Source organism: Giraffa tippelskirchi, chromosome 10, assembly GCF_054371585.1.
Source record: "Giraffa tippelskirchi isolate mGirTip1 chromosome 10, T2T-mGirTip1v1.2.pri, whole genome shotgun sequence".
Taxonomy (NCBI): Eukaryota; Metazoa; Chordata; class Mammalia; order Artiodactyla; family Giraffidae; genus Giraffa; species Giraffa tippelskirchi.
In genome coordinates this window covers 38,861,006-38,878,357 of record NC_137284.1, presented here as the reverse complement: position 1 = coordinate 38,878,357, position 17,352 = coordinate 38,861,006, and the positions used below count along the sequence as shown (strand labels likewise).

Sequence of the window (17,352 nt, the reverse complement as noted above, 5' to 3'; positions counted from 1 at the left end):
AGGTGAAAAGACAGCCTTCAGAATGGGAGAAAATAATAGCAAATGAAGCAACAGACAAACAATTAATCTCAAAAATATACAAGCAACTTCTGCAGCTCAATTCCAGAAAAATAAACGACCCGATCAAAAAATGGGCCAAAGAACTAAACAGACATTTCTCCAAAGAAGACATACAGATGGCTAACAAACACATGAAAAGATGCTCAACATCACTCATTATTAGAGAAATGCAAATCAAAACCACAATGAGGTATCATTTCACACCAGTCAGAATGGCTGCTATCCAAAAGTCTACAAGCAATAAATGCTGGAGAGGGTGTGGAGAAAAGGGAACCCTCTTACACTGTTGGTGGGAATGCAAACTAGTACAGCCACTATGGAGAACAGTGTGGAGATTCCTTAAAAAACTGGGAATAGAACTGCCATATGACCCAGCAATCCCACTGCTGGGCATATACACCGAGGAAACCAGAATTGAAAGAGACGCGTGTACCCCAATGTTCATCGCAGCACTGTTTACAATAGCCAGGACATGGAAGCAACCTAGATGTCCATCAGCAGACGAATGGATAAGGAAGCTGTGGTACATATACACAATGGAATATTACTCAGCCATTAAAAAAAATACATTTGAATCGGTTCTACTGAGATGGATGAAACTGGAGCCCATTATACAGAGTGAAGTAAGCCAGAAAGAAAAACAACAATACAGTATACTAATGCATATATATGGAATTTGAAAGATGGTAACGATAACCCTATATGAGAGACAGAATAAGAGACACAGATGCATGGAACAATTATATGGACTCTGAGGGAGAAGGTGAGGGTGGGACGTTCTGGGAGAATGGCATTGAGACATGTGTATTGTCATATGTGAAACAGAGCACCATTCCATGTTCGATGCATGTGACAAGGGCTCAGGGCCGGGGCAATGGGATGATCCAGAAGGATGGGATGGGGAGGGAGGTGGGTGGGGGGTCCGGGAAGGGGAACACATGTAAACCCATGGCTGATTCATGTCAATGTATGGCAAAAACTATTACAATATTGTAAAGTAATTAGCCCCCAACTAAAATAAATAAATTTATAAAAAAAAAAAAAAAAGAAGATGAATGGATAAAGAACATAGTCATAAAAAAATGAAATTATGCCATTTGCAACAACAGGGACAGTCTGGAAGGTATTGAGATCTGTGAAATAAGTCACAAAGAGAAAGACAAATACTGTATGTTACCACTTACGTGAAATCTAAAAAACAAAAGTATGAGTATAACAGAAACAGACTCACAGATATAGAGAACAAAATAGTGATTGCGGCTGAGGTGAAGGAAGAGGATAGGGGCAAGATACAGGTAGGAGATTACTACACATAAAATATATTATATAGCACAGGGAATATAACCAATATTTTAGAATAACTATAAATGGAGTATAATCTATAAAAAGTCTGAATCACTATGTTGTATACCTGAAATAAATATGATATTATAAATCAACTATACTTCATTAAATATAGAATTTTTAAATAATAATAAAATAAAAACAAACAAAAAAAAAACTTTGTTACTAATATATGCCAGAGAATACAGGCAAATCTTCAAAAGTTTCCTTAGCTACTTACTATTAAACCTCCCTGTAATGAAAATCATACTATCAGGCTTCAGTGACGACCATTAAGCTTATAATCATCTACTCTCAATTAAAGGGCCAGTTTCACACTTATAAGGAAGTTGACACAGGCTTTAAAGATAAATCTGAAAATATATTTCACATATAACATTGAGACAAAATATGATCAAAAACAAAACTCAGATTGAGCCCTATGTGTATTATAGCCATGTTCTAAACTGAGTAAGTAATATTAATATTTTTGGTAATATAGGGATAGTCTTGAAAATACACACCTGTTACTTCAATTTATTGCTATAATTCTCCAAGGAATATTATAATCTTAAACCAAAACAATTTTTATAACCTGCCATCTTCTGCATACTTAAATACAAATATCATGGGCTCTAATATGAAAATACCTTAATGAAGAAAAATTCAAATAATACACTTCTTATTGAAGAACTAAGTTCAGACGAAAAATAGAAGGTATGTACACACATTCCAGTCTCTGCAATAAGAATACTGGATATACTGAATTGAATCCTTAAAACAGAACTGTAGCAAACTAATAGTTCAAGCCAGAGAAGTAGCGACAATTTGAGCAAGAGAAGAAACCACAGACATCAGAAGCCCATGTGGCTAAAAAATATCAAACTGCCTCATCATTTGTTGTTATAAAAATTTCCTTTAACAGAAAATAAAGCTAGTCTCAAAAGGGTTAAACTGTACTTGTAGTCACACATTTGCTAAAACTCTCCCACACTGAAGTCTGATAATTAACAAATATAGAATCCCAGACTATTTTTTGATGGGGAGGACCCTGACCATCATCTAAACCAGCAAAGAAATTTAACCATAAATTTAACCACAGGAAAAAAAGAGAGAGAGAGAGAGAGAGAGCACAGAAAAAAGAAAGCTTTAAAAAGATGCTTACCTTCCCAGATCTTTATAGACAATTTTGTCTAAAACAACCTTGAAAGTGAAAGTGTTAGTCACTCAGTCGTGTCCAACTCTTTGTGACCCCATGGACTGTAGCCCTCCAGGCTTCTCTGTCCATGGGATTTCCCAGCAAGAATACTAGAGTGGGTAGCCACTCCCTCCTCCAGGGGATCTTCCCAACCCAGGGATCAAACCTAGGTCTCCTGCATTGTAGAAGATTCTTTACCATATGAGCAAACAGGGAAGCCCAAAACCACCTTGATTTACCTTTAAATGGTGAAGGAAAATAGAGGTTAAAACAGTTTTTCTAACATTTGTAACTGAAAATTTCTGACTACTTTAATTTAAAATGTAAGTTTTATTAGAAGAGGATCCAACCCCAGAGAATCTGTTAACCCAGGTATTTATATCGTCTGAGTTGCTTTATTATTGCCTTAAGCTTCAAATAAAGACCAAAGTCAAAAGGAAAAAAAATCAAATTCTTGCCCAGGGTATCAGATTTAAGAAATCATTAAATAATCTCTCTTTCTGTAAAGTAACTACGTCTTACTTCTCTGAATTTCCACATGCTAAAATTTGGGTTATGTGCCATAAATGTTAAGCCTGATACATATTCACTTAACAGATATTCATATATTCACTTTGTTACTTCATTGGGAAAGCCTTCCCAAACCCGCCACACTAGGGTAGGGCATGTAACACTCTCCAGTAACATCCTGTACTTCTCAATAGCACTTAATACAGTTGAAATCAATTTTTGCATGCTTCTTTCAAGTTTATCTTCCCCCTTAACCTAAATGTCCACAAACATCTTGTTACCCCACCCCTGTATTTCTGATACATTGTAGGCAATCTGTAATAGTTGAAAAATAAAATAAGGATAGGAAAGAGAAAATGAAGATTCAGGTAAATGCAGTTACACTCCATGAGCTCCAAATGGAGCTACGAACACATGCACTCTGAAATTCAATCTGAATTCTGATTAAATCCCTGTCTCCTGGGCTGGAGGATTTCTGAGATACAGATCTGACAAAGATGGGTCCATGTCTACTTTTTTCAAGGTTTAGAAATCAAAAATGATCAGAATAACAAGCTTTCTTCTGTCACTGCTAATAGACACTGAATCCTTCAAGGTAACTCCCAAACTGGACTAACCACAAACCAAACTCCAAAGATCTAGACTCAAGAAGCCAAAGCAACCTGACACATGTAATGAGTCCAAAGACTAGACAAAATAAATGATAAGTTAAAAATGCTGTAAATTCAGCATTCATATAAAAGCAACCTGCTCAAACCTGATGACACTTGATCCAGCATTCTTCCCTCTTTTCACACTTTTTTCCACACATAAATCCATTTCATTGAATATTTTTCAATGTAGCTGAAAGCAAAATTACTTAAAATCCTTATCCATTCACAGAGATTGATTCTCCTCAAGTATAATTATGAGGAGAGAGCTTCATATACAATTTGTAATATCAATTTACAATACCAATTTGATTCACTAAGAAATCAAGCTCATTAACAAATACTTATTAACTACATTCCTATTTTCCCAAGATGAAACAGATGTGTTAGGAGAAACACACCGACAGAAACTGAGTCAGAACCAAGTCAAAATGTTTGGCCAAAGAAAACCCAGAAACGAACCCCATCACCATAAAACCCAAGACTGCAAGCCACGTGGCACAGCAGTCCTCCTGGGCTCCCTCACCTTCCTGCTCTCCGCCCAGGGGCCCCTTCCCAATAAACTCTCTTGCTTTGTCAGCATGTGTGACTCCTCAGACAATTCATTCCATATGTTAGACAAGAGCCCACTCTCAGGCCTTGGAAGAGGTTCCCCTTCCCATAACAGATCCATGCACTCAAAAAAATCTTAAATCACAACAACATCTTTTTTTTTTTTTTTTGGCCACACTGTGCAGTTTGTGGGATCTCAGATCCCAGACCAGGGATTGAACCCAGGCCCCTTGAGGTGGAAGCTCCAAGATGTAACCAACAGACCACCAGGGAAATTCCCACACCTTCTGATTTGAAGATAATTCTCTAGTGACAAGGCAAGCGGAAATAATGCTGACATTGAAAAATGCTTACTAAGGATTTAAAGGCTTTAAAAATTTTTTTTTATCAAATCAACATCCATTTTAATAAGAATCTACTGACTCAGAAACATGAACAGTAATGGATCATAATTATTTAGATCCTATATTCCAATGTTTATATTAATTTTTATCCCTGATCTATGATGACTAAAGAGATAAGCAACAGTAAAGAAGATTTGGCCAGCTATATACTCAGATTGCTACAGAAAACAGTGAGATACAGAAGTGTTCAGTACAAGAGACTTCAACTTTCAACTAGAAGTAATATGCTGAAAGTGTATTTTGAACTCAATAGAGGTCAGCCAAAGAATAACAAAATGTCACACAGAAAACCATGCTCAACATACTCACAAACTCTTATTAATGAATGGGAAAACTCATTATCTAATTGCTCATTTGAAAGCCAAATACCAAATGACTGTTACACTTCAAAAGGGACAATAACAAATCTTGTTAAAAAATCTTCATTTACTTACCGACTAGAATGATACAATGAGCCCTTCACCTTCACCTCTAAAGTAGGCCTCAGGTGAAAAATCAAAGGGGGATTAGTCCAAAATATTTACAAATTCCATGGTCTCCAATTGTCAAATAATCCAAATATTCCCAGCAGTCTATATTGCTTAATGACTTTAATTTCTCTTCTTTATTACCAAAAAAGAAAACAAAAGCTTCAAAAAGTCTCATTTCTGGTCTCATTTTCTGAAGAAAATCTGCCAAAACAGTGCTTTTAAAAACTCAGTGCATACTACATGCCAGAAACACTTTACATATTATGCCTCATTTAATCCTCACCAGGGCCTCTGGAGTTAAAATTCACCATTTCTCCCACAGTACAGATACAAAAACTGAGGCTTAGAGTAGTTAGGTCATTTGTCTGAGACTTCCCAGCTAGTAAGAAGTGAGCAAGAATTCTAACACAGGCAATTTGATCCCAGAATCCAGGCTCCCCCCTCCTAAGCCATAGTGAAATATAGAAATCTGAACAGCATCTTGTAAGTGGAGGTAAGCTTGGGAAGTTTTGTAGAATTATTGGGTTTTTTCCATAAAATAAAACTATATGAGAACATTAAAAAAAAAAAACAACAAAACCTCTGTCCATATCACTTAAATTTTACAGTTCACTTCAGTTCAGTTGCTCAGTTATGTCCAACTCTTTGTGACCCCATGGACTGCAGCACGCCAGGCCTCCCTGTCCATCACCAACTCCCTGGAGTTTACTCAAACTCATGTCCATTGAGTCGGTGATGCCATCCAACTATCTCATCCATTGTCGTCCCCTTCTTCTCCTGCCTTCAATCTTTCCCAGCATCAGGGTCTTTTCAAATGAGTCAGCTCTTTGCATCAGGTGGCCAAAGTATTGGAGTTTCAGCTTCAACATCAGTCCTTCCAATGAATATTCAGGACTGATCTCCTTTAGGATGGACTGGTTGGATCTCCTTGCAGTCCAAGGGACTCTCAAGAGTATTCTCCAACACCACAGTTCAAAAGCATCAATTCTTTGGCGCTAAGCTTTCTTTGTAGTCCAACTCTCACAACTACACATGACTATTGGAAAAACCATACCTTTGACTAGACGGACCTTTGTTGGCAAAGTAATGTCTCTGCTTTTTAATATGCTGTCTAGGTTGGTCATAACTTTTCTTCCAAGGAGCAAGTGTCTTTTAATTTCATGGCTGCAGTCACCATCTGCAGTCATTTTGGAGCCCAGAAAAATAAAGTCTGACACTGTTTCCATTGCTTCCCCATCTATTTGCCATGAAGTGATGGGACCAATGCCATGATCTTAGTTTTCTGAATGTTGAATTTTAAACCAACTTTTTCACTCTCCTCTTTCACTTTCATCAAGAGGCTCTTTAGTTCTTCACTTTCTGCCATAAGGGTGGTGTTGTCTGTGTATCTGAGGTTATTGATATTTCTCCCAGCAATCTTGATTCCAGTTTGTGCTTCCTCCAGCCCAGCGTTTCTCATGATGTACTCTGCATTTATGTTAAATAAGCAGGGTGACAATATACAGCCTTGACGTACTCCTTTGCCTATTTGGAACCAGTCTGTTGTTCTATGTCCAGTTCTAACTGTTGCTTCCTGACCTGCATACATGTTTCTCAAGAGGCAGGTCAGGTGGTCTGGTATTCCCATCTCTTTCAGAATTTTCCACTGTTTGTAGTGATCCCTACAGTCAAAGGCTTTGGCATAGTCAATAAAGCAGATGTTTTTTGGAACTCTCTTGCTTTTTCGATGATACAACAGATGTTGGCCATTTGATCTCTGGTTCCTCTGCCTCTTCTAAATCCAGCTTGAACATCTGGAAGTTCACGGTTCACAAACTGTTGAAGCCTAGCTTGGAGAATTTTGAGCATTACTTTGCTAGCGTGTGAGGTGAGTGCAATTGTGGAGTAGTTTGAGCATTCTTTGGCATTGCCTTTCAAGTCTTTCACAACTAACTAAAAACTGTCCACAAGTTGTTTTTTCTTTTTCTTTTTTATTCCTAGAAGTCCAACTCTTGCTTAAGCATTTATTCAGTCCAAAGGTAATGAACTAACCCTTTATAATCTAATAAGTCTGTTAAGATTCAACGGAAGTAAATATTAAGTAACCATTTTCATACTCTGAAGAAGGGTGTAAACATCTGAAGGTCAATAAAGAAGTAGGTTTTTAAATTACTCTTTCCCAAAACTGAGAAAGGTTCTTCTCTGAAGTCAGTTAATGATAAATGCCAGTACCCTAATCTGGAAGTCCTGTGGAAAGACACCAGGAAAAACATAAGGAAGCTGTTACAACCACCTGAGGTAAGTTAACAAGTTTCCTTTTAGAAAAGGCACCTAAGAATTGGAACAGCAGAGTCCTTCCTCCTAAATGAGTAACTGTGTATTTTAACTTTGCCACAAAGTACAAAAGACACTATGCTTTCATTAATTTTAGTGGTTTAACAACTGTTTCATGTGTGTAGCAATGGGTACCACTTATTGTGAATATGTGACAATACCAAAGATTCAAGAAATAAAATAAAGCTTTCTGAAATATATTTTTGGTATATACATAAATTGTTAGCATATATTATAACATTTGTAGGTTCTTAAAAAAACTCTATCAAGTGGATTGATAATGAGTATTGATTCTTTTTACAAATCATGAAAACACAAAGATTCAATGTGAAAAGGCATAGATCACTACATTTCTAATGGTTTAAGCATTAGAAAGTGAAGGTGATACCAAGACATGATGTGAGATACCAAGATGAAAAAGAAACATGAGAGCAGAGGTACAGACCGAGAGGAAACCTGGAAGGAACAAAAGGAATCGGTTTAGTACAACACACATGGTAATATTTCAAATGAAAAGCAGATTTCTATAAGCTCTAAAAAACACTTCTGATTAAAATTTTCCCCCAACCCAGTTTCCCTTAAACTTCTCCTCTTCTATCAATGATGATGGTGACAGCATCAGTCAGACTTGAAATCCTGGAAGCATAAACAAGCCTTCACACTCCCCCAACCTTCTCAGTCTCTAAGTCCTGTTCATTCTTCCTATGAAATGTCTCTAAAGCTGCCCTTCCATTCTCTCTGCCACTACCTTAGGCTTGCCAAATACTATTTCTTCACTCCTGAATTGTTCATGAGTTCATTCATTCATACTTGCACTCATTCAAACACTTTCTGAAGCACCTACTGAAGTACCATGCTAGTTCTGAATACAAGCCACCATTCTAATCAGAGGTGGAGGCAAAGATCATAACAAATGCACTATTTTAATAACACCAACCCTTGATTAGGGCCCTCCTATGTGATAGCTGCTATTCCTACACACTATTATCCCATTTAAATCATCCAAAAGCCCGAAAGAGATGGGTATAATTATACCCAAAGAGACTAAGGCTCAAAGAGGTGAGATAACTTTCCTGAGGTCACACTGCTAACAAGTTACAAAGTGGGATTCCCTGAGAATGGATTTCCTATCACTTAAATGAATCCACTGTATCAACTCCTAAACAGTCTTTCCAATCCAGTCTACCCATTTCAACCAGATTCATCATCTGAAAACACCATTCTGTACTTGTAACCCCTTTGTTAAAAAAAAAAAAAAACCTCATGACATCCTCAGCCTGAACTTCAGTCTTTGAGTCAAAAAAAAACCAAAAGCCTGTCTCTTCCCTTACTAACTCTTCATCTTGGAAACTGCTTAAAGTCTCTAATTTTCAGTTTTCCTACCTATGAGATGGGGATAAGAGAGAGTTGTGTAAGCATTAAATAAGATACGTAAAGGTCTAAGCACATGAAAGTGAAAGTGAAAGTTACTCAGTCGTGTCCGACTCTTTGCGACCCCATGGACTATACAGTCCATGGAATTCTCCAGGCCAGAATACTGGAGTGGGTAGCCTTTCCCTTCTCCAGGGGATCTTCCCAACCCAGGGATGGAACTCAGGTCTCCCACACTGCAGGCTGATTCTTTACCAGCTGAGCCACAAGGGAAGCCCAAGAATACTTGAGTGGGTAGCCTATCCCTTTTCCTGTGGATCTTCCTGACCCAGCAATCGAACCGGGGTCTCCTGCATTGCAGGCAGATTCTTTACCAAATGAGATATCAGGGAAGCTAGCTCCATGAGTGTTCAGTAAATGAGAGTTGTCATTACTCATACAGCCTATATGCAAAACCTCTGCCTCAGTCAATCAGTACAGCTACTACTTCTTTTCTAAAACCATTTGGATTTCTGCCTCAATTCACACTTTTCTCCCTCTGCTCCATTAAGTATTCTATAAACATCTACTACATGAATCAATGTCTGTGATCCCTTCTCTTCAAGGCCCAAGTCAAATGTTACTTCTTCCAAGAAGCCCTCCTTACCTGCATCTAACTTAAGTGCCACCGAGGGAATGGGGGACAAAAAAATGCCTAATTATTCAGGACCTATTATGAACTAGAAAATGTGATAGTCTTCAGTGTATCACTTCACTTAATTCTCACAGAGGAAGTCAAAGTAACTTGCACAAAGCCAAACAGCGAGTGACTGAGTTGAGACTCAAAATCAGAAGTGGCTGATAGCCTTTAAAAGCCCATTTCTTCCCCCTACTGCCTTGTGGCACCTGGATTACACATTTAAACAACTGCCCAACATGGACAAAGAACAAAGTGCTGCTATATGCTCTAAGAGCGCCAGCCACCTATACAAATATAACAAATAAAACTGTAATGAAACAACGCTTATCCATACCACCTGTGGTGCCCTCTCACTTTTTTTTCCTATTCTTTTCTATTTCACTTAAAATAAAATACTGGTCAGTTCCCACTAATTTTACTTCACAACCACTCATGAATAGCAACCCAAAGTTTGAATTACCCAGCTATATTCTAAACACAGATACAAGATCAAATAAGATCAAGAATTTGTTTTCAAGAAGTATTTAACCTAGCTGGAGAGAGAATAGTAAAACACAAACTTCTCTTGACCCTTTTGCCCCTACCCCACCTGCTGGCATAGAAGAACCTATGTTTCTGTTGCTCCCCTGAACTACTCATCATGGAACAAAACCAATAAATTATCTAGGCTGTACATATGCAAAATATCAGGCATTCAACAAATCATTGCTGAATGAATAAATGAGGCACAATAAAAGTGCTATGGATTTTCAGAGAGAGAAAGTAAATACCATAGACTCTCTCCCCACATAACTTCATAATCCTATGCTGCTGCTGCTGCTGCTAAGTTGCTTCAGTTGTGTCCAACTCTGTGCGACCCCATAGACGGCAGCCCACCAGGCTCTCCCGTCCTTGGGATTCTCCAGGCAAGAACACTGGAGTGGGTTGCCATTTCCCTCTCCAATGCATGAAAGTGAAAAGTGAAAGTGAAGTCGCTCAGTCGTGTCAGACTCTCAGCGACCCCATGGACTGAAGCCTGCCAGGCTCCTCCATCCATGGGATTTTCCAGGCAAAAGAGTATTGGAGTGGGGTGCCATTGCCTTCTCCCATAATCCTATAAGGGAATGAAAAACCTCTGAATACACCAAAAGCTCAATCATGTTTGTAGATATTCTTTTTTTTTTTTTAGTAAATGAGCTATAGACTAGCGACCATTCAAGTGGAAAAGCATGGATCTGTGCCAAAGAAAATCAAAGAAGACATTTATTGCTCTAATGACAAGTTTATTATCAGCCTCTGCTCTAGATCCTTACTATTCAAAGCATGACTCTTGGTCCAGAAGCATTAATATCACCTGGAAGTTTGTCAGAAATGTAAAATTTCATGCCCCACCAAGATCTACTGGATCAGAACCCCCATTTTAACATGCTCCCCCAGCAGACTCCTAACACACATTAAAGTTTTAAAAAGCACCAGTGTATATGATACAAATGAAACTGGCTTCTGCAAGCTCAGAGAAAGTTAACGTCTTCTCCTTGGTTATCTCTGTAATAAATAATCAGATTTCTGAAGAAGTTCTACAGCTATGGCCATGACACACCTTCAGAAATATTAGGGTAAAAATCTAAATTATTACTCAATGAGAAGAACTGATCATCCACTGAATACTGACTAGAACTTTTAGGAAACATACAAAAAATATACCTCTGCCTTCTTAGGACATAGACTCTATTGGGCAAGAAAATAAGACAATAAACTTAAATAACCAAAGTGATCTTGGTTAATGAAAGATTAAAAATTAAAGATTAAAGAAACCTTTAATACCAAGGATAAGATTACTGAGAAAAAAAAAAAAGAGAGAGAGAGATGCTGGTTAGAACATTTAAGAACAAACTAAAAACTCTCAGTGATACATACACATATTTTCAAATAGGCTCTATTTAAACTCCAAATTTAGATTGACCCACCTGTAAGCTGTGGAATAAAGGACCTACAAGTGACATACAGTCAGATCTCCTAGACACTTTCAGTGACTCATAGACTGGAACCACCCTTTACAACACCAAGCAAAATCTCAACCTGGAGACCACTTTGTGAACTTGCAAAAACACTCTGCAAAACCTTCAAGCCACAATCCTGTCATTCCCAAATTGACACAAGATCTGAGGTCATGGGAACCTGATGTCAAATATGCCCTTAAAAAAAAAAAAAAAAAAAAAACCTGGGTTGGGGGGACGCCAAATCAGAGGGAATTAGGTGAGGAATGATTGCAGGCCATTTCTCATCCCCTCGCTGACCTACCAAGACCTCGCCATCACAAGGCAGGAGAGAGGGAAAGCAACGCAGGTGTGTGCATTCACAGTTTGAAGAGGCCCCCAAACTTAATCCTTAAGTTGAGAAGGCATCCTCTCCCCCAACAGCAGACGTACAGATGACAGCTCAACGTCTAACTCCCTTCCCCCTTCTTCCGTGCCAGCGGGATTTAGGGTATCAGCCCCTCGCGATCTCCCCCCTCCCCAAGCCCACCCACTCCTGCCCCCCCAAAAAAACACCCCTGATCGCTCCCAAGGAGAGGCTGACCAGACAGCGAGCGCCCCGAGCCCGCCCCCTCCCCGGAGCCCACAGCGCACACCGCTCTCGGCCTGGGGGAGGGCTGACGGGGCTCACCAAGTACAGGGGGGCATAGATCCTCAGGGACTCCTCCAGGGCGCCCCTGGTGATGTGCAGGAAGGAGAGCCAGCAGGACGGCTGCCAAGTGTGGCCGATCTCGTAGCAGTTGTGAGGGATGGACTTGCTGAGCGCCGCCATGACGAGGAGCCGCGCACGGGGGCCGGGAGGGGCTGAGCCGGCGCTCGCGAGGGAGGAAGCGGGGTGTGCGGCGCGCGCCCAGCCGCGACGGGCCAGCCGGGGCCGGCCCCGGGGGAGGCGCGGAAAAGAGGGGAAAGGTAACGCCAGCGGGGTTACTCGGGGCCAAAGTCCTCGGATGTTGGGCGCTCGGCGTATGGCAGCTCGAGGGGGCGGGGCGCGCAGCCGGGGAGGCGGGGAGAGGCGGAGCGTGCGCGCCGCCGCCGGCGCCCGCGGCCGCGCGCGTCCCCGAGCGGCGCGCGCCGCCGACGCGGGGAGAGAGGGCGCCCCTCGGCGACGCGCCGGCCGCCCGCCTCCTCACGGCCCGCGCCGCGCGCGCCCTGACAGATGCGCCCCAGTGGGCGCGTTGGGTCACTGTGTACTCCAGCCTCGGTCCTCTCAAAGCCCAGCCAAGTAGAACTGAGGGCAGTGGAAGAAACAGATGAAATGTCTTTGTTGGGAGCTGGTGGAGGAAGATGGTTGCCAGAGGCGAGCCCAGACAACCATCCTCCTCGGAAGGGCCAGCTCCCCTGCCCTGGAGCGCCAGGTAATAAATAGTCTGAGGCTCTCTGCTGTTTGGGACCCAGCAGTGCCCTCGATGACTCGGCTTTCTAAGCTCTGCGGTGCCTGAGAAGGCTCAACAAATTTGCTAGTTGTGCACTTTCCCTTCATGTAAGGGAAAGGACGCTAGTAGGTCTTCGTCTCCAAACCCTGGGCCACTGAGCCATCCATCCTATCTACAGCATCGTCACAGGTACGCATCAGCCAAGTATGTAACCCAGCAAGGACTCACTTGACCCAGGCGCAGGAAGCCAGACTCTGACAGCAAATGTTTGCAGCAAAGGAAGGGTTTATTGCAGGGTACAGGGAGATTGTGAAGGACAGGAAAGCCTGACGTGCTGTAGTCCTTGGGGTCGCAAAGAGTCGGACACGACTGAACACCAACCACCACCAAGCAAGGGTGTGAGAGAGACTGACTTCTTGACAAGCCTCAGATCCGCTCCCACTTGGTCTGTGAGTTAGTTCAGTTCAGTTCAGTCGCTCAGTCTTGTCCGACTCTTTGCGACCCCATGAATTGCAGCACGCCAGGCCTCCCTGTCCATCACCAACTCCCGGAGTCCATCCAAACCCATGTCCATCGAGTCAGTGATGCCATCCAACCATCTCATCCTCTGTCATCCCCTTCTCCTCTTGACCCCAATCCTTCCCAGCGTCAGGGTCTTTTCCAATGAGTCAACCCTTCGCATGAGGTGGCCAAAGTATTGGAGTTTCAGCTTCAACATCAGACCTTCCAATGAACACCCAGGATTGATCTCTTTTAGGATGGATTGATTGGATCTCCTTGCAGTCCAAGGGACTCTCAAGAGTTTTCTCCAACACCACAGTTCAAAAGCATCAATTCTTCGGCGCTCAGCTTTCTTCACCATCCAACTCTCACATCCATGAATGACCACTGGAAAAACCATAGCCTTGACGAGACGGACTTTTGTGAGTTAGGGGTTTCTTAAAAATGGAAAACAGAGACTAGGACGAATAATCTTGTGACTTTTTTTATTATATGATAGTTTTGGAAATCAAGATGTCTTGGATTCTCAGGTCAAGTGGCCCATGGCTTGGGGGTCTGTGAGCTCATCTTGCTGTGGAGAAATAGGCTGAGTTTGTACATTAATGATGTTATCTACAATAGCTATTTTAGTATATTAGCAATGTTATCAGCAACAGCAGTTTTAGTCATCTGACTAGTTGATTAGTGTTCACTTAGCACAGGATTGAGGTCGTGGGAGGGTGAGAAAGGAAATTAAGTTTTAGGTAGTGAGATTAATCATAAACTTGGGAAGGGAACTCGATTTTAGGGGGACTCTGCTTCAAATTGTACACCTAGTAGAGGCAGCCGTGATCTTAGAACTGGTGCCTGGCTAGAGGGCTGCCAACAGTTGGCATGACAAGAAACCTATGTGGCCCATAAGACTTATAAACTCTGTAAGAGTCAGTTTCCTCACACATAACTTTCCAGGTTCCCTGGAATTTCAAATTCTAAAGTATCTTAAAGCAAGAGCTTGTAATTAGACTGTCTAATACTATTACTTTTATATACAGCCCTTAGGCGAACCCCATTCTAATCTAGTCTTCATTTGTTCATTCTGTAAATATTTACCAAGCACATACTGTTTTCAGGCAGGCTTCCCAGGTGGCTCCGTGGCAGAGAATCTGCCTGCAGGAAAGGCGGGTTTAATCCCTGGGTCAAGAAGATCCCCTGGAGTAGGAAATGGTAACCTGCTCCAGTATACTTGTCTCAAAAATTCCATAGACAAAGAAGCTAGCAGGCTGCACTCCATGGGGTCACAAAGAGTGAGACATGGCTGAGCACACACACACACATTATTTTCAGGCACTATTCTAAGCTCGGAAGCAAAACTGATCTTAACAAATGACACTAATGATAACCACGGAGGATCCCAACACATTTTGTTGTGAAGTTGCTACCTGTGAATGATTACCAGTTTGCTATGTATGATGCCATATAAACAACAAAAACGTCTAAGAATACCTAATATTGATCTACTGATGCCATATACACAACAAAAAAGACTAAGAATACCTACTATCAATACCTAGTATTGATAGTCTGGGCTCCTAAGAGTGCACCTTTTAAAAGCAAGATGATTTATGCTAGCTCTAAAGAGGCCATTAAAAAGAAATCTACATATATTAAATTTGAGTGATATGTAAATGGAAGGGATGAGGTTAAGGAGCAATTGTCACTTGGAGAGAAATTGGGAAACATTGTAGTTGTCTCACTTGAAGGAAAACTCATAAAATGACAGTCGATTACCATCTGGAGTGTTAAGCAACTTCCACTTCTACAGCTCAGTCAGTTGGAATAGTGTTAGATTTTCTTTTTCTTTTTCCTCTTCCCCAATGGAGAAATTGGAGTTGGTGATGGACAGGGAAGCCTGGCATGCTGCCGTCCTTGGGGTCGCAAAGAGTCAGACACAACTGAACAACTGAACTGAACTGAACTTCCCCAACGGGCCCTTGTAAAATAATAAATGAAGGAAATATCATTCATTTAAGTGACATTTCAAAGATTGCCAGTAGACTGTGTAATACCATTCCTTTTATGCACAACTCAAGAAATGCCTTCCCATATATTTTAAACAAAACAACTAGTTTCCTGAAAACTAAGTTATAAGAAAGCCAAACAAGATAAGATAGGTGTGATAATAATATATTGATAGTATAAACTGAGATAATAAAAGAAAAGTACTCAGATTGAAAGTCCAGAGTAACAGTGGCAGGAAAGATAAAAGTTGGTCTCTCTCTCAGACCAACATAGACAATCCTAGTCTAAGATGGTGGCTCTATATCCATCAAGGATCCCAAACTCCTTCTGACAGATTGCTCTGCAAACTGTTACCTGTGATTTCCATCCTAACTTGTAAGTTGGCCAATTCACCTTGAGCCATGACATCCACATGCTAGAGAGGAAGACCAGCCAAAGAGGAACAGAGGATATAACTTCCTCTTAAGTAAACTTCACAGTAGATCTATGCAAACCACTTCTCCTTACAAACATTGTGCAGCTTTGTCACATGCCACACTTAGTTGCAAGAGAGACTGGGAACTATAACATTTTTTATTGGTTGGACGAATGCCCAGCTAACATTTGGGGTTTCATTTCTGAGCAAAACAAAAAGCACAGGTACTGGGGGCAACCAGCAGTGTCTGCTGTAGTTCTATGCCTCTGGCTGCCCAAATATCTGGGCACATCCTTTTCCGCCAGGTAACAATAACCTCTCCTTCTCAAGGGGAACAACCTAAATTCCCATGCGTTTACCTCATGCTGTTCAACTTAGGAAAAAATACACTCTCCCGTTCAAGTTATCTCCCTCTTTAACATAGCCAGTACACAAAGATAGGATAGGAACAGGATAATCACAGTTTTGTTTTGTTTTTAAATCTCCAGTTCAAAATGTGAGAGGCTTATTGACTTCCCTGGTGGTGCAGTGGATAAGAATCCACATGCCAGTGCAAGGGGCCCTGGGTTTGATCCCTGGTTCAGGAAGATTCCTGAACATGCTGCGGAACAGTTAAGCCTGTGCACCACGACTACTGAGCCACGACTACTGTGCCACCACTACTGGATCCCACGTGCCGCGAGCCAGTGCTCCACAACAAGAGAAGCCACTGCAGTGAGAAGCCCGTGCTCGGCAACCAAGAGTAGCCTCCACACAACACAACCAGAGAAAGCCTGTGCAAAGCAATGGAGACACAGTGCAACCAAAAATAAACAAACAAATAAATTTTTTAAAAATTTAAGAGTATAAGAAAGACAGCATGAACTTGTCCACAGAAATTAAAGGACTGATCACACAGGCTTATCCTACTTAATTTGAATAATCCATCCCTGAAAATCTGATGGTCCTCAAGCAAAGGCTGAATGGGAAACCTATTATCAAATGGGAAAAAATAAAATATGCTATGCATCAACCCCCAAATTCCTAACACATATCTAAAATAAAGTGAAATGCCAATTATGAGCAACAAACTGTCAAGTTAGGATGTACAATACTTAAAGAATAGCATTTTAATCACCAAACAAGGAATACAGTCACTAATTATCAGTTGCTTCTGAATGTAATAGCACCTGTAGTTTTCATGCATAATGATAAGCATTATGTTTACAATGTGGCACAGCAAATACCTACCAAGAAATAAGGAAATTTTTAAAATTACAATTAAAAGCATGCAGTTTCTCTTAATGAACTCTTAAATGGAGACTTGAAGCTTTAAAGATATTAGTGTAGTCAATGAAGCAGAGTAGATTTTTTTTTAATTCTCTTTTCAAATATCTTTTAAGCTTCAAGTCTCCATTTAAGAGTTCATTAAGAGAAACTGCATGCTTTTAATTGTAATTCTCACAGTTATTGTTGTCACAGATGCCAAAAATGACAGTACTAATGAGGGCTTCCCTGGTGGCTCAGATGGTAAAGAATCT

General features: G+C 40.8%; 1 protein-coding gene across 2 annotated transcripts in view; it reads right to left on the bottom strand.

Moving 5' to 3' along the window:
• The window catches only part of TMEM135 (transmembrane protein 135), a 279,242-nt gene extending 266,714 nt beyond the window's left edge, over nt 1-12,528 (bottom strand). For both annotated transcript variants that reach the window (XM_081533337.1, XM_081533338.1), the window contains exon 1: nt 12,177-12,528. In XM_081533337.1, the coding sequence (XP_081389463.1) occupies nt 12,177-12,317 (141 nt within the window). In that variant the 5' untranslated portion in view covers nt 12,318-12,528. The remainder of the gene's footprint in view (nt 1-12,176) is intronic.
• Nucleotides 12,529-17,352: the final 4,824 nt, after the last annotated feature.